General features: G+C 38.8%; 1 protein-coding gene across 2 annotated transcripts in view; it reads right to left on the reverse strand.

Moving 5' to 3' along the window:
- NELL1 (neural EGFL like 1) overlaps window positions 1–21,249 on the reverse strand; it is a 994,502-nt gene that overhangs the window by 219,946 nt on the left and 753,307 nt on the right. For both annotated transcript variants that reach the window (XM_065936472.1, XM_065936471.1), the window contains exon 15: window positions 12,163–12,258. In XM_065936472.1, the coding sequence (XP_065792544.1) occupies window positions 12,163–12,258 (96 nt within the window). The remainder of the gene's footprint in view (window positions 1–12,162; window positions 12,259–21,249) is intronic.

The following is a 21,249-nucleotide window of genomic DNA, read 5'->3' on the forward strand; positions in this document are numbered from 1 at the left end:
ATGAAGGTGTGTGATTGACAACAATAATTTTCTCATTCTTTCTAAGATATATCTTGATGACAGTATTTTGCTATTGTAGACTAATACAAAACTAAAAGATTCAAGTATCTATATTCAAAAGATGTTGTGAGCAACTGTTATGTGCCAAGTTTTGCCCTAGTCCCTGGAAACACAGTGGCAATAAGACACACACACACACAAAAAAAACAACTCTTGCCTCATGGGGTTTATATTCCATCTACTGGCCGGGTAGTTGGACCAGTCAAGAAAATCATTATTGATGACAATACAACAGACAGTAAGAGCTATTTTAGTCAGGAGTAAAGGTTTTCCTGAGGAGGTAACACTGGAACAAAAAATCTGAATGATGTGAGGGAGCAGATCACGAAAATATCTGGGGGAAGAACATTTAAAACAACAAAACTATAAGGAAAATATAACAGGAAAACAAGGGATTCAAGTAAGGACGCTTGAAAGCCCCCCGCCCCCCCCCGAATGGTGAGGATAGAGAAATAACAGGGAGAGAAACCCAGAGCATGTGGAGTCATATTGATCACTATAAAGATTTTGCCTTTTACTGAGGAAATGAGGAGCCATGGAAGGTTTGGAGCAGAGGACTCATGGACATCACCAGATGGTCAACACTGAAATCAGAGTGATTATATTCTTTGCAGCCAAAGATGGAGAAGCTCTATACAGTCAGCAAAAACAAGACTGGGAGCTGACTGTGGCTCAGATCATGAACTCCTTAATGCCAAATTCAGACTTAAACTGAAGAAAGTAGGGAAAACCACTAGATCATTCAGGTATGACCTAAATCAAATCCCTTATGACTATACAGTGGAAGTGAGAAATAGATTGAAGGGGCTAGATCTATTAGACAGAGTACCTGATGAACTATGGACAGAGGTTCATGATATTGTACAGGAGACAGGGATCAAGACCATCCCCAAGGAAAAGAAATGTGAAAAGGCAAAATGGTTGTCTGAGGAGGCCTTACAAATAGCTGGAAAAGAAAAAAAGCCAAAAGCTAAGGAGAAAAGGAAAGATATTCCCATTTGAATGCAGACTTCCAAAGAATAGCCAGGAGAGATAAGAAAGCCTTCCTCAGTGATCAATGCAAAGAAATAGAGGAAAACAACAACACAATGGGAAAGACTAGAGATCTCTTCAAGAAAATTAGAGATATCAAGGGAAGGTTTCATGCAAAGATGGATTCGATAAAGGACAGAAATGGTATGGACCTAACAGAAGCAGAAGATATTAAGAAGAGGTGGCAAGAATACACAGAAGAACTGTACAAAAAAGATCTTCATGACCCAGATAATCACAATGGTGTGATCACTCACCCAGAGCCAGACATCCTGGAATGTGAAGTCAAGTAGGTCTTAGAAAGCATCATTATGAACAAAGCTAGTGGAGGTGACAGAATTCCAGTTGAGCTATTTCAAATCCTGAAAGATGATGCTGTGAAAGTGCTGCACTCAATATGTCAGCAAATTCGGAAAACTCATCAGTGGCCACAGGACTGGAAAAGGTCCGTTTTCATTCAAATCCCTAAGAAAGGCAATCCCCCAAAAATGCTCAAACTACCACACAATTGCAGTCATCTCACATGCTAGTAAAGTAATGCTCAAAATTCTCCAAGCCAGGCTTCAGCAATACGTGAACCGAGAACTTCCAGATGTTCAAGCTGGTTTTAGAAAAGGCAGAGGAACCAGAGATCAAATTGCCAATATCCTCTGGATCATTGAAAAAGCAAGAGAGTTCCTGAAAAGCATCCATTTCTGCTTTACTGACTATGCCAAAGCCTTCAACTGTGTGGATCACAATAAACTGTGGAAAATTCTGGAAGAGATGGGAATACCAGACCACCTGACCTGCCTCTTGAGAAACCTGCAGGTCAGAAAGCAACAGTTAGAACTGGACATGGAACAACAGACTGGTTCCAAATAAGAAAAGGAGTATGTCAAGGCTGTATATTGTCACCCTGCTTATTTAACTTATATACAGAGTACATCATGAGAAATGCTGGGCTGGAAGAAGCACAAGCTGGAATCAAGATTGCTGGGAGAAATATCAACAACCTCAGATATGCAGATGACAACACCCTTATGGCAGAAAGTGAAGAGGAACTAAAGAGCTTCTTGATGAAAGTGAAAGAGGAGAGTGAAAAAATTGGCTTAAAGCTTAACATTCAGAAAACTAAGATCATGGCATCTGGTCCCATCACTTCACGGGAAATAGATGAGGAAACAGTGTCAGACTTTACTTTTTTGGGCTCCAAAATCACTGCGGATGGTGGCTGCAGCCATAAAATTAAAAGACACTTACTTCTTGGAAGGAAAGTTATGACCAACCTAGATAGCATGTTAAAAAGCAGAGACATTACTTTGCCAACAGAGGTCCGTCTGGTCAAGGCTATGGTTTTTCCAGTGGTCATGTATGGATGTGAGTGTTGGACTGTGAAGAAAGCTGAGCACTGAAAAATTGATGCTTTTGAAGTGTGGTGTTGGAGAAGACTCTTGAGAGTCCCTTGGACTGCAAGGAGATCCAACCAGTCCATCCTATAGGAGATCAGTCCTGGGTGTTCATTGGAAGAACTGATGCTGAAGCTGAAACTCTAATACTTTGGCCACCTCATGCCAAGAGTTGACTCATTGGAAAAGACCCTGATGCTGGGAGGGATTGGGGGCAGGAGGAGAAGGGGATGACAGAGGGTGAGATGGCTGGATGGCATCACCGACTCGATGAACATGGGTTTGAGTAAACTCTGGGAGTTGGTGATGGACAGGGAGGCCTGGCGTGCTGCGATTCATGGGGTTGCAAAGAGTTGGACACAACTGAGCGACTGAAGCGAACTGAACTGAATCTATGTTTCAGCATTATCCCCTTGACTACCATGTTATGGTTGCAAAGAGGTGGCAGTTGTACAACAGAAGATAGGAGAAGAGTTTGGAGGATTTGGCCATAATCTAGATTAAAGATAATGATGTCATGTGTAGAAGCGGTGGAAGTGATCATATGATGCTTGGATTCCAAATGTATCTTGAAGGCAGAGCAAAGATTTAGAATGGCACTGCAAAAGAAAGATGTCAAGAACAATTTCAAGATCTTGATTCAGAGAATGGAAAAGGGTGGATTTCATCATCAACTGGGATAAGGAAGACTATGGAAGGAATATTTTGAGAGGGAACAGATACAGAGTACTCAATAATTAGAGATCCTCAAAAAGCAGTCTTTTTCATTAGAAGCACACCTTGTTATATATGCCTTGTTTTATTACGCTTTGCAGACATTGTCTTCTTTACAAACTGAAGGTGTGAGGAAACCCTGTGTTCAGCAGGCCTATTGGCATCGTTTTTTCAACTGCCTTTATTGCTCTGTGTCACACTCCAGTAATTCTCAAAATATTTCAGACTGTTTCATTACTGTGAAATTTGTTAGAGTGATCTGTGATCAGTGATTTTCTTTTCCCCTTTGAAAATTGTTTTACTAAAGTATGGCTGATCTACAACGTTTTGTTAATACAGCTATTTTTTTTATTTTACTACTACAACTCACTGAAGATGATAGAATTTTTAAGTAACAAAGTATTTTTAATTAAGATACATGCAGTGATTTTTGTGATATAATGCTATTGCACACTTAATACATGTGTGCTCAGTTGCTTTAGTCGTGTCCAACTCTGTAACCCTATGGACTATAGCCTGCCAAGCTCCTCTGTCCATGGATTCTCCAGGCAAGAATACAGGAGTGGGTTGCCATGCACTTCTCCATGATCTTCCCAACCCAGAGACTGAACCTGGGTCTCCTGCATCTTCTCTTCTGCAGGTGGATTCTTTACCACTGAGCCACCGGGGAAGCCCTGCACATTTAGTAGACTACCATATAGTGTCAACATAACTTCTATACACACGGAAACCAAAACATTTATATGTGACTACCATATAGTGTCAACATAAACTCTATATGCACTGGGAAACCAAAACATTTATGTGACTTAGTTTATTTTGATAGTCCCTTCATTGTAATGGTATGGAATTGAACCTGCAATATCTTTGAGGTACACCTGTACTTAATTAATATCAGATATTGGTAATCATTGGTAATATTCATTGGAAGGATTGATGCTGAAGCTGAAACTTCAATAATTTGGCCACCTGATGAGAAGAACTGACTCATTTGAAAAGACCTTGATGCTGGGAAGGATTGAACACAGGAGGAGAAGGGGATGACAGAGGATGAGATGGTTGGATGGCATCACCGACTCGAGGGACATGAGTTTGAGTAAGCTCCGGGAGTTGGTGATGGACAGGGAAGCCTGGCGTATTGCAGTCCACGGGGTTACAAAGAGTCAGACATGACTGAGTGACTGAAGTGAACTGGACTGATTGGTAATCAACATGCAAGCCTATATGTGTGTTACAGGCAGAGATGACATTACAGGCAGAAGTCATGAATAAGGTGCATTTCAGTGACCCGAGTAGTTTAGAATGAGCTGGGATTTGAGATGTATGAGGCAGAGGAGATAAAGTTGGAGAGGCAGGCAGAGGTCCAATCATGGAGGTCTTTAGATATCATGCTGTGGAAGACAGACTTTATCTTAAGCACCTAGCAGGTACTGAAAGGTTTTCTTAGCAAGATTAATAAAATAATCTTCTAGAATCTCCCCTCATGGACTCAATCTTCTTGGCTAAAATTGCTGCCACCCATAGATAACTTTAAGGTCTCTATAAAAATGGAGAATGCTTTAAAACCACATTAGTCTGCCAAGCCTGAAACTTCTTATCTTTTCAAACACCACCAAAATGAATGTATAGATACTGTCATTTGATTCATCACATTTTGGATGCAAGGGAACACTTTCAGGCAACCACCTTTTCTAATCAGTGGATCCTGTTAGGAGAAAGTGATGCAAATTGCATGAGTTTATATTCTTTTTCGGTCAGGTTACTGGCTTCAATCAGGTTTTTTCCACATGATCTACAGTGCATTAAGCTATACTTGGATACAAACAATTCCTGGATATGAGTTACCAAGGAAAATTTGCAACTTCTGGGTTCCAGTTGGTCATATTTTCACAGAAGCCTGGATTTCCTTTCTGTTCAGCCATTGTGCTTTAAGTTACAGGGGCTTTTGAATTTCCCAGGGCAGAGGATTAAAAATGAGCCTATGAACCCAACTCCTGACTTTCACAGTTCAATACGTATGAGCTTGCCTGGAGGGGAGGAAAAACTGCTTGTCATCTAAATACTCAGGAATTATTTTCTGCATTACTAACTAGACAGGTAATCCCTAATAGCTTTCATATATTTGATGGGGGATGTCAATTTATTAAAAATGATTGGTGCTCTTCACTTTGCTTCCTGGGAGGCAAGCTGGCAAAACTACTGGAAACACACAGAATTTCTATAAAATAGTATTCTTATGAATGGCATGCCTGTTAATGACATTTTTCTCCTTCATTTTCAACATAATAAACATTCACTTAGGTGTCTTTTAAATGAGATTTGAACTGGAGTCATTACAACTTGTGATCTATAAAATGAAGACACAGGACCATGTGAAATTTTGGGTCTTTGTGTATACTCATTCATATATTCATTTACTAAATATTTGTTGAACCTACTTCTCCTGTGTCTCCTGCATTGGGAGGCAGATTCTTTACCACAAGCACCACCTGAGAATCCCTTGGTAAATAGTGGAGTCCAAAGAAAATTGAGCTAAAATGACTTCAAAGACTGTGCTCTTACTCCTATTTTTATTTATTTATTTTTTTTCTTACCTTAGGTGCAACAAAGATGTTGAAAGGAATATATAAATCAGTGTGCATAATCAAGTAGGATATTATGGTTTATTGCTCAGAGGGACATAATTTATTTAGCCTTGTACATTATCTGTTATGCCTAATTGCCCTTGAAAGCAGGTAATGTGATCAAGAGGCAACAGATTATTGGAAAGTGTATAAAATTTGGATTCAGTCATTCATGGGTGAGAACCTCAATTCCACTACTGACTGGCTTGAGTAACACTTATACCCACCCTCATATGTGTTCACAAGGGTGGGATGAGCTTTTGCTCATAAGAAAAAACAAGTGCAAAAGGTTTGGACTCGTTATCCACGGATAGTGGGCTGATGCAAGTTTCACTTCACAGAGGCTAAATAATTCAAGGTGGCAGATCTCACAGCAGAACACAGGTCTCTGTCCTTCCATCTAGAATTCTTTACACTCTCCCAGGCTACATCTTTATAGTCCAAATTGTGGTTTGCGAACAAAAGGCAGCGTTCCCTATAGTTATACTTGAAATGACTTGAAAATTTGCTCTGCACTATGGCGATGAGAATGAAAAATGGTTTCAGGTATTTTTCCAGATGTCTGAAACCCTGTAAAATGGTGAGCCTGGCAGGACCATGAAGAGGGTTTTGAAATAGCTCCAAGGAGTTCTGAGTGTTCAGAGCTCCATTTTGGAGCCATAGAGAAGTGCATCAGGTCTTTAACTCCTTTTCTCCATCACAGCTGGAAAATTAATATGGAGCGGATGGAATTGAGATGAGGAGGGGAGTAAGATACTCGAGGTTCAGCAGCTGAACCCAAGACTGGGCTGCTTTAAATATGAATGACCTTAGTGTTAGCAGGGGTGGACTCCTCCCAGCCTCCACTGCAATGCCTCTCCTATCTCATTGTCTTTTTTCCCGGAAGTATCCAATGCCGGGAATAGTTCTTCAAACAAGTTTATACTCATATCACTTTAATAAAAATGTTAAAGAGTATCTACATCCACCCTCAATAGGTTCAATTGGGTGGGTAAACTCTCAATTCCTGGTTAGTTTCATTCATTTGCTTAGTCGCTAAGTTGTGTCTGACTCTTTGTGACCCCATGAACTGTAGCCCACCAGGCTTCTCTGTTCGTGGGATTCCCCAGGCAAGAATACTGGAGTGGGTAACCATTCCCTTCTCCAGGGGATCTTCCTGACCCAGGGACTGAACCCACTGCACTGTCAGGGGAGTTCTTTACCACTGAGAAACCCAACTTCTGGTATTTCTTTTTATATGTTGTCACAAAAGTCCTGCTTACTCTTTCCTGGGGATCTATTAGCTACGTAACAATAGCAGCAACATTAATAATAGAAGCCTCCACTTACTGAGCATGCACCATGCACATGCCATACAACCTGAGAAAACTCATCCTGAGAAAAGTTAAATAACTCTCCTAACTGCTATGAATTTGCACTCATTCTCCTCCCAAATGACCTGCCCAGGGTCCAGTGACACCCTGCAAGTAAATATTCTCTTCTCCATTTAGAAAATGGAGCTATTATCCACACTTGTAAAGACACATACACTTTCTCCAAAACAAAGGTGGGCAGAGCAAAAGCAAATGAAGAATCTGCCTGCAATGCAGGAGTCACAGGAGACATGGGTTCTATCCCTGGGTCAGGAAGATCACCTGGAGGAGGGCATGGCAACCCACTCCAGTATCTTGCCTGGAGAGTCCCATGGACAGAGGAGCCTGGAGGGCTGCAGTCCATGGGGTCACAACAAGTCAAATACAACTGAAGTGACTTAGCATGAACACTAGGTAGAGTACCATCAAAATTGGGGCAAAATGTAAAATTTGGAAGAATACATAAAATCCTGTTTCTGACCATTCTTTCTACTTGGTGGACAGACCATATGCTCAAGGTAAACTATTACCCTCTGTCTACATATCTACAGGGTTCTGAGGCACAGGGAAAGAAAAGAATAATTATCCTGCAGAAAGTCATTTTCCTTTAGGAAAGGCAAAACATCGCCAGTCACTGAGATAAATGAAGTCCTTGTGAATTTTAAGTTCTCTTTATGTTAATCTTTTAAAAAATAATTTCTTATTGTAAACATAATTTATAATTACTGTAGAAAATTAGAAATTTCATATAAACTAAATAGGAAAAAAAAACAACTCCTAGAAATTATATCACAAATGGACTCTGTTTTTCAACTTTTTTGCTATTTATTAATTTCCCAGAAATAGACTCATAGATACAGGGAACAAACTAGTGGTTCCCCAGTGGGAGAGAATTGGGGCAAAGGCAGGAAAGGTAAAGGAGATTTAAAGGTACAAACCACTAGGTAGAAAATAAATGAATGACCAAAACGATGTCCAACACAGAGAAAACAGTCAATATTTTACAATAGCTTCATATGGAGTAGTCTATCAATATGTCAAAATACTATGCTGCACAACTGAAACCAATATAACATTGTAAGTCAGCTATACTTCAAAAAACAAACAAAAAAAGAATTTTCTAATTACAGTAAACCTAAAGTAATTCTAATGGAGACAGCAACGGCAGCCCACTCCAGTACTCTTGCCTGGACAATCCCATGAATCCTGGTAGGCTGCAGTCCCTGGGGACATGAAGACTCGGACACGACTGAGCGACTTCACTTTCCCTTTTCACTTTCATGCATTGGAGAAGGAAATGGCAACCCACTCCAGTGTTCTTGCCTGGAGAATCCCAGGGACGGGGGAGCCTGGTGGGCTGCCATCTCTGGGGTCGCACAGAGTCGGACACGACTGAAGCGACTTAGCAGCAGCAGCAGAGTAATTCTTAAAATCCTGAAGAGATGCTTTACAAAATGCTTTTCTGTCTCCTAGAAAAGCTTATAATTTTATTAGTAGACAGACAGACAGATATATTTTAAAGTGCTACATCTATATTAGAACTTGTCAGCACAGGTGACTCTGCCTCCCTGGGATATTTGACAATGTCAGGAGACATTTTCGACTGAATGACTGGGGGTTGGTTCCTAATGGTGTCTAGTGGGTAGAGTCCAGTGATGCTGCTAAAGATCCTACAATGCACAGGACAGCTCTCTGCAACAAAGATTTATCTGTCCAAAATGTTAATAATGTCAAGGTGAAGAACCCATTCACTAGACAAGCTTGACAACTGATGTTGAATCTCTTTGTTGCTTGCAACTTTACTTCATAGAGAAGGATACTATGCTATTTTATGGTAAGTAATGTATCTCTGAATTTAGTATAACTCTTTAATATTATATCTGAGAAGTCTCTAGGACAACTTCGGATTGTTTCATTTGGTTCTCTGTTTGGCTACATCAGTGTGGCGTGATATCCTTTTAGTTCTCTAGAGTGACAAAGAGATTTCACTCGTGGACCTTTTCTATCCTAAGAGTAATACAAACACTCTTCCTAGTTCTCCACTCATCTCTCTGTATACATCTCCTTGTTAGATGTGAAACCAAGTCAAGGCCAAGTGCACAGAGAAGGATCAAAGGGTAGGAGACAGGAGGGAACATTGTACATTGTCCAGAAACCAAGGCAGGCAAAATGTTTGCTTATTTTGAGTGGGGTGATGAAAAGTTTAAGTTTACTCTTATTTTATCAGAATAAAATAAATGCAGAGTTGTTCATCTCTGTGTTACACATCAAACATGAATGTGATTTTCAACTTTATTATATTTCAGATATGCATTTTATGATTCAGTTGAATACACTTGAATTCTGAAAGGCTATCACTTTGAATAAAGCAATAAATGAATAAAACAATGAATAAAGCCAATAACAGGAGGCAAGGGCAAAGGAAATATTTTTAAAAAGTAAACATAAGTAGATTCTAAATAGCTCAAATGGGACCATTTAATTAGCCATAAAATTAAAATCAAATAAAACATTTAGTGTAATCATGCCATAAAACATTCACAATGCATTTACATTTCTCCTTTGCACCTTGTACCTCACAACATCTAGCATCACTATTCAAAGGCAAGTGGAATTACTTAATGTTTACTTCTAACAGTGAGCATGACACAATAATTCCAACAAGATATGACACATTTTTTTAAAGAGTTCCATAATTCACATAGATCCCTTGCACATAACATAACTGATTGGAAAAATATGTACTTTATCCAAAAAATCTCCTGGAATTAGAATATTGGTCAATATGGTTTTGCTACAGATGGAAGTTAATATCACATACAGAGAAACCTTATTTTATTTTTTTTCTTTACTGCAACTGAATACATTTTTCAGGAGTAATTAATTCTCAATCTCTACTTTAATACTCATCTAGAAATCTATGACCTGCCAATGTCTGTCTGTCTTTTGCCGCTGGTCTTGATTTTCTCCTTTACCTTGATATTTTCTGTTCCACATTATGAGCCAGAATGTAAGTACTGATTCAGTCAGCCACTTATTGAGGAGAGAAAAGTACAGAGGTCAAATCAGCAAGCCATGAGAAACCATAATTAGTTCTTCCTGGGCTGACACTGACTCAAGCTCTGGTCCAAGATCAATGCTCCTCCAATTTGTTGTGAAGTAAAAAGAAGAAAAACTTCACAGTGCATTCTCTGGTTAAAGATCACCATGACAATATAATAATGACTGATTTATAACAAGCAACCCGAGGTGCTTGGTGGAAGTGTAAATTCATGGACCCTCCCCCACATATTCACCAGGAACCCAGATTTTATAGGAAGTTCATGCATTATCCCTTTGGAACACATGCAAGGGTTTATAACGTAGTTTGTGGAAGACAAGTTGAGTTTTATTCTCAGTTCTAATACTGACTCCACAGAATTGCAGAAGTTATTTAATCTACTTAAGCTTTCATCTGCCATCTACAAAGTGGGCATAAAAATGTCTATCTCTTTTGTTTGTTCTTAATACTAAAATACTCCGTTAAAAGACATAATGCATAATTAGTACATGATAAATGGTATATCATTAGTAACATTAAAATTCATCATCATCAACATTATATCATCATCACCATTCTGTCTACATTAATTCCTATACTCTACAGTAATTTAAGAAACGCATAGCAGTTTTAGAGCAAATAATGAGGAACTTTTACTTTAGTGGCTTTTTTTTTTAATTTTAAGAAAACCTAATTAAAATCTGATGTACTACAATAAGGGCCTGTGGGCTAATCTACTTTGCTTTTGACAAGAATCCTTCAGTTCCACATGGCAATTCTCTTCTGCTCAGAGGCAGAACTTGGCTCTTTTATATGTCTTTTTAGAAAGACACATCAAGTAACTTTTATTTAATAAATATGATCTAATTTGTTGATAATTATTACAAAACATGGGAACAATGATACACATTGTTGATTTCCTTGTTGAATAATGTATGTAGTTAAATGTTGATGCTTTTTAAAAGGATCAGGCTGCATTAGAAATACACAGACAGTACAATGTAATATGTGAAACAAGTTGGGGGATAATAAACATTCTAATTTAAAAAATTAGTATCTAAATTCAGAAACCTTTAACATGAAGGAAAGGAAACAAGAGCTTTGCATAGATCTTTGGCATTAGATGAAAACATACTCCCCTCATTTAATAATAGGCATGATGACTACAGCATTATATTTCTGTTTTTCTAAGCTGTACTATGAGAAGTGTCCAGTGATATTCCACACTTAGAAAAACATAATACAGTGATTTTAGCCTAATGAAACTCATGGGGAAATACACTGAAATATTCACGTTTACAAGGCATAAATAAACCTCTTGTTTGCACTGATACATACACTGGTACATTGGCATTGCATACCAATTTCATTTACACACAGGAGGACTTCTTCAATTGATAAAAGAACTGGATTTCACCAAATACTGCCCAGTGTAAACACTATATTTGTAGAAAGCTGCACATAATGGACTCTTATCAATAGTAATTGGCTTATAATATCAGGCCCATGAATGATAACGTTCTTAGTAAACCACTGTTAGAATAAAATCCCAAGCACACCAATAAACCTGCTTCTGGAGTTATTTAATGCACTATTACTCAAGGAGCATGTGGTTCAAATTTACATTCCGTGGACACAGCAGATTATTATAACTCCAGTGTTTGCTTGTGTTGCTACCCAATAGATGCTAACTGGGGCAGGTCAGTATGTCAGGCTTTATCTCTAATTAGCACTAAAATGCACACTGCAAATGGTAGCAGGGAAAATATTTAACTTTGCTAAATTAGACACACTGGAGGGAGGGCAGATGAAGTTCTGTTTTCAGAGGGAGACTGTCTATGATGCAGTAATGAAAAGGTACTCAGCTTTGGGAGGGCCGCATCCACCAACAAGTTGCAATCTATCAAGTCAATCCACAGTACTGTATAGTCCTAGAGAAACAGCTTCCTTACCTTTCTCGCAGTGGCTTCCTGTGAATCCAGAAGGGCAGACACATTTGTTGGGAGCCATGCATGTTCCACCGTATCTGCAGCCCTCTTCGCAGAATGCTGTCACAAGAAAAGCAAGAGATTTCTCTTAGATAAAACAGCAATAAGGAATTCATGGTAAATAGCAGGGGTATTGAAACAATTCTTTGTTACACAGGGAATACATATCATTGGTGACACATTTAAAAGTTTCAGTATATAAAAAACAAATAAATATAATAATACCTATTTCACTTTTACATGTGATCCATTGAAATAATGGATGTAAAGTACTTGATGCTAAATAGGAGCTAACATGAAGAGCTATTATGATTGCTATTAATATGACTACTGATATACTTGAAATCAAAGAATAAATTGAAGAACTAGAAAAATAGAGTTGGGATAAATATGAAGGCATTTAAAATACTATTTTATAGATACTCTTTTTACTATGCATTTTTATTACAATAAAAACATTTTTACATTGTTAAACTATTTTCAGTGGTTGATACAATTTCTAAAAACATAATAAAGCTAATTGCTTAATTTTGAATATTTAAGATGTTTCCAACATTTCTATAATAAAAACAATGCTCTGTCCTTATAGGAAAAAAATGCTTAACACGTTTTGAATTATTCCCTTAGGGAAAATGCCTCAATGGAAACATACTATTTAAAGATGGGTGGACTTCACTAAGCTTTTTGATAAGAATTGTGAAGTCACCCTAACCCCATCTCAGCACTACCCTGCTAACCTTCACAGACCAGAATATACACTAACAGAGTATAGTCCATGCACCTCTCCTCTGAAGTATTAAATAAAAATTTTATTTATGAATAATTGGTTATCATCACCTCTTCCATCAATTAGGCTGTAAGACCCATCAAAGCAAGTACTGTTACTTGATTAGTTCTGCCCTATATGGTACCACAGTCTCAGAATCTGAGCACACAGTAGATGCTCAAAAAGGACTTGCTGAATGAATTAGCCTATATCCTGCAGGTTGTTCTGACAGAAAAACTCCAGTTCTAACAACTGTGCAATACTTCCATCCAAATACCTTACTGTAAAACCTTGCTGGATAACCAATAATTTCATGTTCTCAATGTACACAATTTCTCATTAGTGAAGGCAACTGCAACTTGTTAACACTGAATTTCTTTTCTTTGCATGAGAGCTCAGGGAGCAAATGCTTTTTTTTTTTTTTAATTGCAATTAGAAAATGTCACCCTGGAAAAAGCCTATGGTTATATTTTGTCATCATCACATAAATAATATGAATCTAATTTTTAAAAGCCCTATTATGTCTTTAGATCATCAAATGCTAGTTCAACTACATAGAACTTCTCACGATATTGTCATTTCCACATCATTTTCCCTTGGTTGATTTAACATTCTGCAGCTTAGTAACGAATTGTGAGCTCCTTTGCTTCTGCCAGAGGACATATAGTGTGAATCTTGGTGTTCAAATATCATTTCCTATTTCCTGCATCTTAGTATCCTGTGACTAAGAAAACATTGGTTTAGGCAATATCTGCCTTAAGTATGTTCATAAGAAACCAAAAAATACATACATATATATGTGTGGTGTGTGGTTTAGTTGCTCAGTTGTGGCCGACTCTTGCAAACCCAGGGACTGTAGCCTGCCAGGCTCCTCTGTCCTCCTGGATTCTCCAGGCAAGAATAACAGAGTGGGTTGCCATTCCCTTCTCCAGGGGGTCTTTCTAACCCAGGAATCGAACTGAGTCTCCTGCATTGCAGGTAGATTCTTTACCTACTGAGCTATGAATTATCTATACAAATGTATAAAATCTTTCATTCCCCAAATCACACTTGTGGGATCTGGTGACGAACATTTCATGTAAGATACTGAGAGTAGTGCTCTGCTTCAAAGTTAATAACAGAACAGGAAAAAAAATTTACAAGCTAAAAATTACAGAAACCTGGTTAAGAAAAGTTTCAAGTGGCACCCAAAGGAGGCAGGGGCTTGAAGCAGGAAGGTAAGATTGAGTTTCTTCATGGCACAAAGAGCACTTGATCCAGATCTGTTTATACACATGTGCACGCGCACACACACGTGCGTGCACACACACACACAGCAGACCTCGTTAGGGGACTTGTTTCTGTTTTATAATATGTGTGTGCTTTTGATTTACTCATCTCCTAAACAGAAATGATATTAGCTTCTATAAAGAAAGCATGATATGTTTGTGATGTTCTAAAAATGTACAGATATAATAAACAGGGTGCTGTGAGGATGAAATGAGTCAATATTTGCAAAGGACTTAAAATAATGTTTGGCAAACAGGGTTAAGTATTCTGTTAAATAAAACCAACTGCTAGTGATACTGTTAGGACTGTAAATATGGGCCAGGAACAAAGATCCTAATGTCCAGAAAATATACAGCCAACCTACAAGATGTTCAGCTTCACCAAGTGGGTTTCAGGCATTCCTTGTTCTTTGTGTTTGATTTAGTTTCTCCTAAGAGTAGTAGCATGGAAACATCAGATTGTTGTCGATCAGTTGCTAAGCTGTGTCTGACTCCTTCCAATCCCATGGACTGCAGGACGCTAGTCTTCCCTGCCCTTCACTGTCTCCGGAGTTTGCTCAAATTCACATCCATGACTGAGTCGGTGATGCTATCTAACCATCTCATCATCTTCCAGTTTCTTCTCCTTTTGCCCTCAATCTTTCCCAGCATCACTGACTTTTCCAAGGAGTTGGTTCTTCACATCAGGTGACCAAAGTATTGGAGCTTCAGCTTTAGCATCAGTCCTTCCAATGAATATTCAGGATTGATTTCCTTTAGGATTGACTGGTTTGTTTTCCTTGCTGTTCAAGTGACTCTGAACAGTCTTCTCCAGCAACACAACTAAAAAGCATCAATTCTCTGGCATTCAGCCTTCCTTATGGTACAGCTCTCACATCCATACATGACTAATGGGAAACCATAGCTTTGACTACATGACCTTTGTTGGCAAAGTAATGTCTTTGCTTTCTAATTTGCTGTCTAGGTTTGTCATGGCTTTCCTTCCAAAGAGCAAGCGTCTTTTAATTTCATGGCTGCAGTCACCATTCACAGTGATTTTGAAGCCCAAGAAAACAAAATCTGTCATTGCTTCTACTTTTTCCCCATCTATTTGCCATTAAGTGACAGGACTGGATGCCATGATCTTAGTTTTTTGAACGTTGAGTTTTAAACCAGCTTTTTTCACTCTTCTCTATCATCGTCAAGAGGCTCTTTAGTTCTTCTTCATTTTCTGCCATTAGAGTGGCATCATATGCATCATATAGGTGTTATCATTTATGTTATATGTTAACATATTTGAAATTGGTATGTAATATGTAAACATATTTATGCTATTATTATCCAAATAAAAATGGTGAAATAGGGGCTCTGGCATCAAATCCCCCTATAAGGATGCACAGGCAGTAAGCTGCAGAGCCAGGGTTCAAAGTCTTCTTTGCCTTCAAAGTCATGTAGAACACAGATATTCACGGACATTACAAACTCGGATCTGTAGTTATACTGCCCTTTGTTACTAATTTACTACCAGGGGAAATATTGATTCAGATCAACTCTTAAAGGGTATGATTCAATTTTTTAAAGGACTCTTTCAATTTTGCAAGAAAATAAATTCAAAAATTCAAAATTAAGGGAGTTTACCTACAGAAAGATGGCTTTCGTGTTTAAAAAATTCTCAGCATGTGAAAGGAAACTTGGTCTTTAAAAGAGGAACAAAATGAGAAGGTGGGTTTGCAGATACCAGGTTTGTGAATGCTCAGTACCATCATCATGTGCTCAATATAACAAAAATAGTTTTATGTAAATAAAAATAATAACCCTTCAACTTCTAAACACTTGGAATGGTCCTATGAAAGTGTAACTGGCATATATTTAGTTGCTAGGGACACTCTGTATTCTGAAAAAATAAGGAAACATACAAGTTTCAACACCATCTGGTAGAAGTTAGCCCTTGTCCTTCCCTCCTGGTTTCCTTGGGTATCATCCTCATTAAGCGCATTTCTGCTCTCTCTTCCCCGTGCTTTGCACATTCTGTCCCTGGGGAGGAGGAGAGATGTATTTCACTGGCAAATTAGGAAACTATATATATCAGGACCATGCTTCTAGGGTGGGAAAAACAGGAGGAGAGGCTGAGAAAGACTGCGTGAGTAGGAATAAAAAACTGCTCCGCTTTACTTTTATTTTAGATGATGAGTTACAAGTTGTAAATTTCATTATTGAAAATAATGATCATGCTACTTAAGTAAATAAAAGCTGGCCACCATGGACTAATGGTTACAAGGTGTCATGGATCAAAGCTTGTAACTAATTTGATTATATGCTCCTAAATTCCAAAGGTGGGGAGAAAATAAAATAATTAAGATCTGGTCATGCTCAGCAAAATTCCATTACTACCCAGATTCTCTCTTGGGAATAAGCCGCCTTCAGTTCAGTTCAGTCACTCAGTCGTGTCCGACTCTTTGTGACCTATGGACTGCAGCACATCAGGCCTCCATGTCCATCAACAACTCCTGGAGTTTACTCAAACTCGTGTCCATCAAGTCGGTGATGCCATCCAACCATCTCATCCTCTGTCATCTCCTTCTCCTCCCACCTTCAATCTTTCCCAGCATCAGGGTCTTTTCAAATGAATCAGTTTTTTGCATCAGGTGGCCAAAGTATTGGAGTATCAGCTTCAGCATCAGTCCTTCCAATGAATATTCAGGACTGATTTCTTTTACGATGGACTGGTGGAATCTCCTTGCAGTCCAAGGGATTCTCAAGAGTTTTCTCCAACACCACAGTTCAAAAGCATCAATTTTTTGGTGCTCAGCTTTCTTTCTAGTTCAACTCTCACATCCATTCATGACTAGTGAAAAAACCATAGCTATGACTAGATGGATATTTGTTGGCAAAGGAATGTCTCTGCTTTTTAATAAACTGTCTAGGTTGGTCATAGCTTTTCTTCCAAGGAGCAACTTTCTTTTAATTTCCTGGCTGCAGTCACCATCTGCAGTGATTTGGAACCCCCCAAAATAAAGTATGTCACTGATTTCACTGTTTCCCCATCTATTTTCCATGAAGTGATGGGACCAGATGCCATGATCTTAGTTTTCTGAATGTTGAGTTTTAAGCCAACTTTTTCACTCTCCTCTTTCACTTTCATCAAGAGGCTCTTTAGTTCTTCACTTCCTGCCATAAGGGTGGTGTCATCTGCATAGCTGAGGTTATTGATATTTCTCCTGGCAGTCTTGATTGCAGCTTGTGATTCATCCAGTCCAGCATTTCTTATGATGTACTCTGCATATAAGTTAAATAAGCAGGGTGATAATATGCAGCCTTGATGTACTCCTTTCCCAATTTGAAGCCAGTCTGCTGTTCCATGTCCGGTTCTAACTGTTGCTTCTTGACTTGCATACAGATTTCTCAGGAGGCAGGTAAGGTGGTCTGGTATTCCCATCTCTTCAAGAATTTTCCACAGTTTGTTGTGATCCACACAGTCAAAGGCTTTGGCATAGTTAATAAAGCAGAAGTATATGTTTTTCTGGAACTCTCTTGCTTTTTTGGTGATCCAGCAGATGTTGGGAATTTGATCTCTGGTTCCTCTGCCTTCTCTAAATCCAGTTTGAACACCTGGAAGTTCACAGTTCACGAACTGTTGAAGCCTCGCTTGGAGAACTGTGAGCATTACTTTATAGGCGTGTGAGATGAGTGCAATTGTACAGAAGTTTGAACATTCTTTGGCATTGCCTTTCTTTGGGATTGGAATGAAAACTGACTTTTTCCAGTCCTGTTGCCACTGTTGAGTTTTCCTCTATTTCTTTGCATTGATCATTGAGGAAGGCTTTCTTATCTCTCCTTGCTATTCTTTGGAACTCTGCATTCAAATGGGTATATCTTCCCTTTTCTCATTTGCCTTTCGCTTCTCTTCCTTTCAAAGCTATTTGTAAGGCCTCCTCAGACAACCATTTTCTGTTTTTGCATTTCTTTTTCTTGGGGATGGTCTTGATCACTGCTTCCTGTACAATGTCATGAACCTCCATCCATAGTTCTTCAGGCACTCTGTCTATCAGATCTAATCCCTTCAATCTATTTCTCATTTCCACTGTATAGTCATAAGGGGTTTGATTTAGGTCATACCTGAATGGTCTAGTGGTTTTCCCTACTTTCTTCAATTTAATTCTGAATTTGGCAATAAGGAGTTCATGATCTGAGCCACAGTCAGCTCCTGGTCTTGTTTTTGTTGACAGTATAGAGCTTCTCCTTCTTTGGCTGCATAGAATATAATCAGTCTGATTTCAGTATTGACCATCTGGTGATGTCCATGTGTAGAGTCTTCTCTTGTGTTGTTGAAAGAGGGTGTTTGCTATGACCAGTGCATTCTCTTGGCAAAACTCTATTAGCCTTGCCCTGCTTCATTCCATACTCCAAGGCCAAATTTGCCTGTTACTCCAGGTATTTCTTGACATCCTACTTTTGTATTCCAGTCCCCTATAGTGAAAAAGACATTTTTGGGGGTGTGAGTTCTAGAAGGTCTTGTAGGTCTTCATAGAACCTTTCAACTTCACCTTCTTCAGCAGTACTGGTCAGGAGCATAGACTTGGACTACTGTGATATTGAATGGTTTGCCTTGAAAACGAACAGAGATCATTCTGTTGTTTTTGAGATTGCATCTAAGTACTGTATTTTGGACCCTTTTGTTGACTATGATTGCTACTCCATTTCTTCTAAGGGATTCTTGCCCACTGTAGTAGATATGGTCATCTGATTCATCTGATTAAAATTCACCTATGCCAGTCCATTTTACTTCGCTGATTCCTAAAATCTCAATGTTCACCCTTGCCATCTCCTGTTTGACCGCTTCCAATTTGTCTTGACTCATGGACCTAACACTCCAGGTTCCTATGCAATATTGCTCTTTACAGCATCAGACATTGCTTCCATCACCAGTCACATCCACAACTGGGTGTTGGTTTTGCTTTGGCTCCATCTCTTATTCTTTCTGGAGTTAGTTCTCCACTGATCTCTAGTAGCATATTGGGCATCTACTGACCTGGGGAGTTCTTCTTTCAGTGTCCTATCTTTTTGCCTTTTCATAGTGTTCATGGGGTTCTCAAGGCAAGAATACTGAAGTGGTTTGCCATTCCTTTCTCCAGTGGACCACATTTTTTCAGAACTCTCCACCATGACCTGTCCATTTTGGATGACCCTACATGGCATGGCTCATAATTTCATTGAGTTAGACAAGTCTGTGGTCCATGTGATCAGACTGGTTAGTTTTCCATGATTGTTGTTTTCAGCTCCCTTCAAGTGGTATCAATTTTCATTTCCCCCCTGACGATGACTTTCTCCCTGGGATTTGGTGGTAAGTTGATTGTATTTTGTGTTTATTCTTAGGAAACCAGTCTGATTCACAGATATAAACTCAAGTTCTCTAATCCAGCTCTGTCAATAATAAAGGTCAGGTCATCCCCACACCCATGTCTCCTTTTTGGTTTATTCATCACCTTCTTCAGAATACAATATTTATCAAAGTCCCCCTCAAACATTTTGGTGGTCCCAGATGGCAGGTGGGGTCACCGTGTGACTGGCATTTGGCGAGTAGAGGACAGAGATATTCCTAAACATCCTACAATGCACAGGATGGCCTCATAAAACAACATACTGTTTGACCCAAAATAACAACAGTGTTGTGATTGAGAAGCTCTGCTCCAATTTCACAACATTAAGTCTATAGGGTATCTCCAGGAGCAAAATTAGGTTATTTTAATTCCCTTTTGCATCTTCCCAAATATCTCCCACCCAAAACTATAACATATAGAGAAAAGGTAAGAGTGAAAATCATCTAAACAGCTATTCTGATACATAAAACTAAACATCCAAAGGTCTACAATTCTCACTTTTCATGTCATTTCAATTTCAACCACAGAATTAAATACATTGCATAATTTAATTACTGCCCAGAAATCACCTTCACTCCTAATACTTACTATCTGTTTTTGTATCTGGGGTTCTGATAGCCTTTTCTACTCTTCAGCAGTATTACTAATAAAGACAACAGTGATGGTACATTCCACTTATTGAAGACCTATGAAGTGGTTAGCAGACATATTTCATTTCATATTTATAGAAATGCTATGCATTCACCACATATTTCTCCTTTTCAGATGAGAAAGCTAGCTTAGAGAGGTTATCAAAGGTTGCTCCAGTACTAAGTGGCATCCTGGGTTTCGGGCCCAGAGTCCTGACCACATCAACTAAGCAATTTCCATTTACAGCCTGGCCACCTGCCACATGCAGACAAAATTCTGAGTGCCGAGAAGTCTAAAAGTACCCATGAAAATTATCCCCATCCCCAACAGCTCACAATAGGGTGCAGAGACTGGCATATATAAAACCAGGTACATTAAAATGTGATCTATGCCACTGCAGCAGTATGAATAAAGTGCTGAGAGAACATGGAGAGGAATGTGATTAATTGTGCCTGGTATACCTAGGCAAAGCTTTGCAATGGAGCTGGCATTTAAGTTGGGCCTGGAATAAGGAGTAGGATTTTTGCCAGATGGAGAAGTACAGGAAAAGAGACAGTTCAGGTCAAAGTTTTGTCCTGCATAAAGGTACCAGAGATGAAGAAAATAAACAGGTGTTGATAATTCACATCAAGATTAGAGATGGAACATTAGAACAGAATACAGTAAGCCAGGTGGGGAACCAGGAGCATCTCTATGAGTATTACCAATAAACCACTCTCTATCATCCCACCTCCCATCCAATTTCTGGATTTGTTAGTTATCTTAAGGCACAATAGGGTCCTGCCTCGTTATCTGCATATAGACTTTTCCATTCTTCTATCTATTAGCCTAGTTAGTTGGTTTAAAACAGCATTTTGCTGATCATTCTGAGTACACTAAATAGTTAAGAAAATAAGTTTTATATCAAAAACCCCTTACACACACACAGATGGCCAGAAATATAGAATTTACTCTTAGTATGTGTAATACTAAGAGTTTTATCGTATTGCTTTGAATTGTACTGTATTGCATTGCCTTTACATATGGCATT

Source organism: Muntiacus reevesi, chromosome 5 (genome assembly GCF_963930625.1).
Source record: "Muntiacus reevesi chromosome 5, mMunRee1.1, whole genome shotgun sequence".
Classification (NCBI taxonomy): Eukaryota; Metazoa; Chordata; class Mammalia; order Artiodactyla; family Cervidae; genus Muntiacus; species Muntiacus reevesi.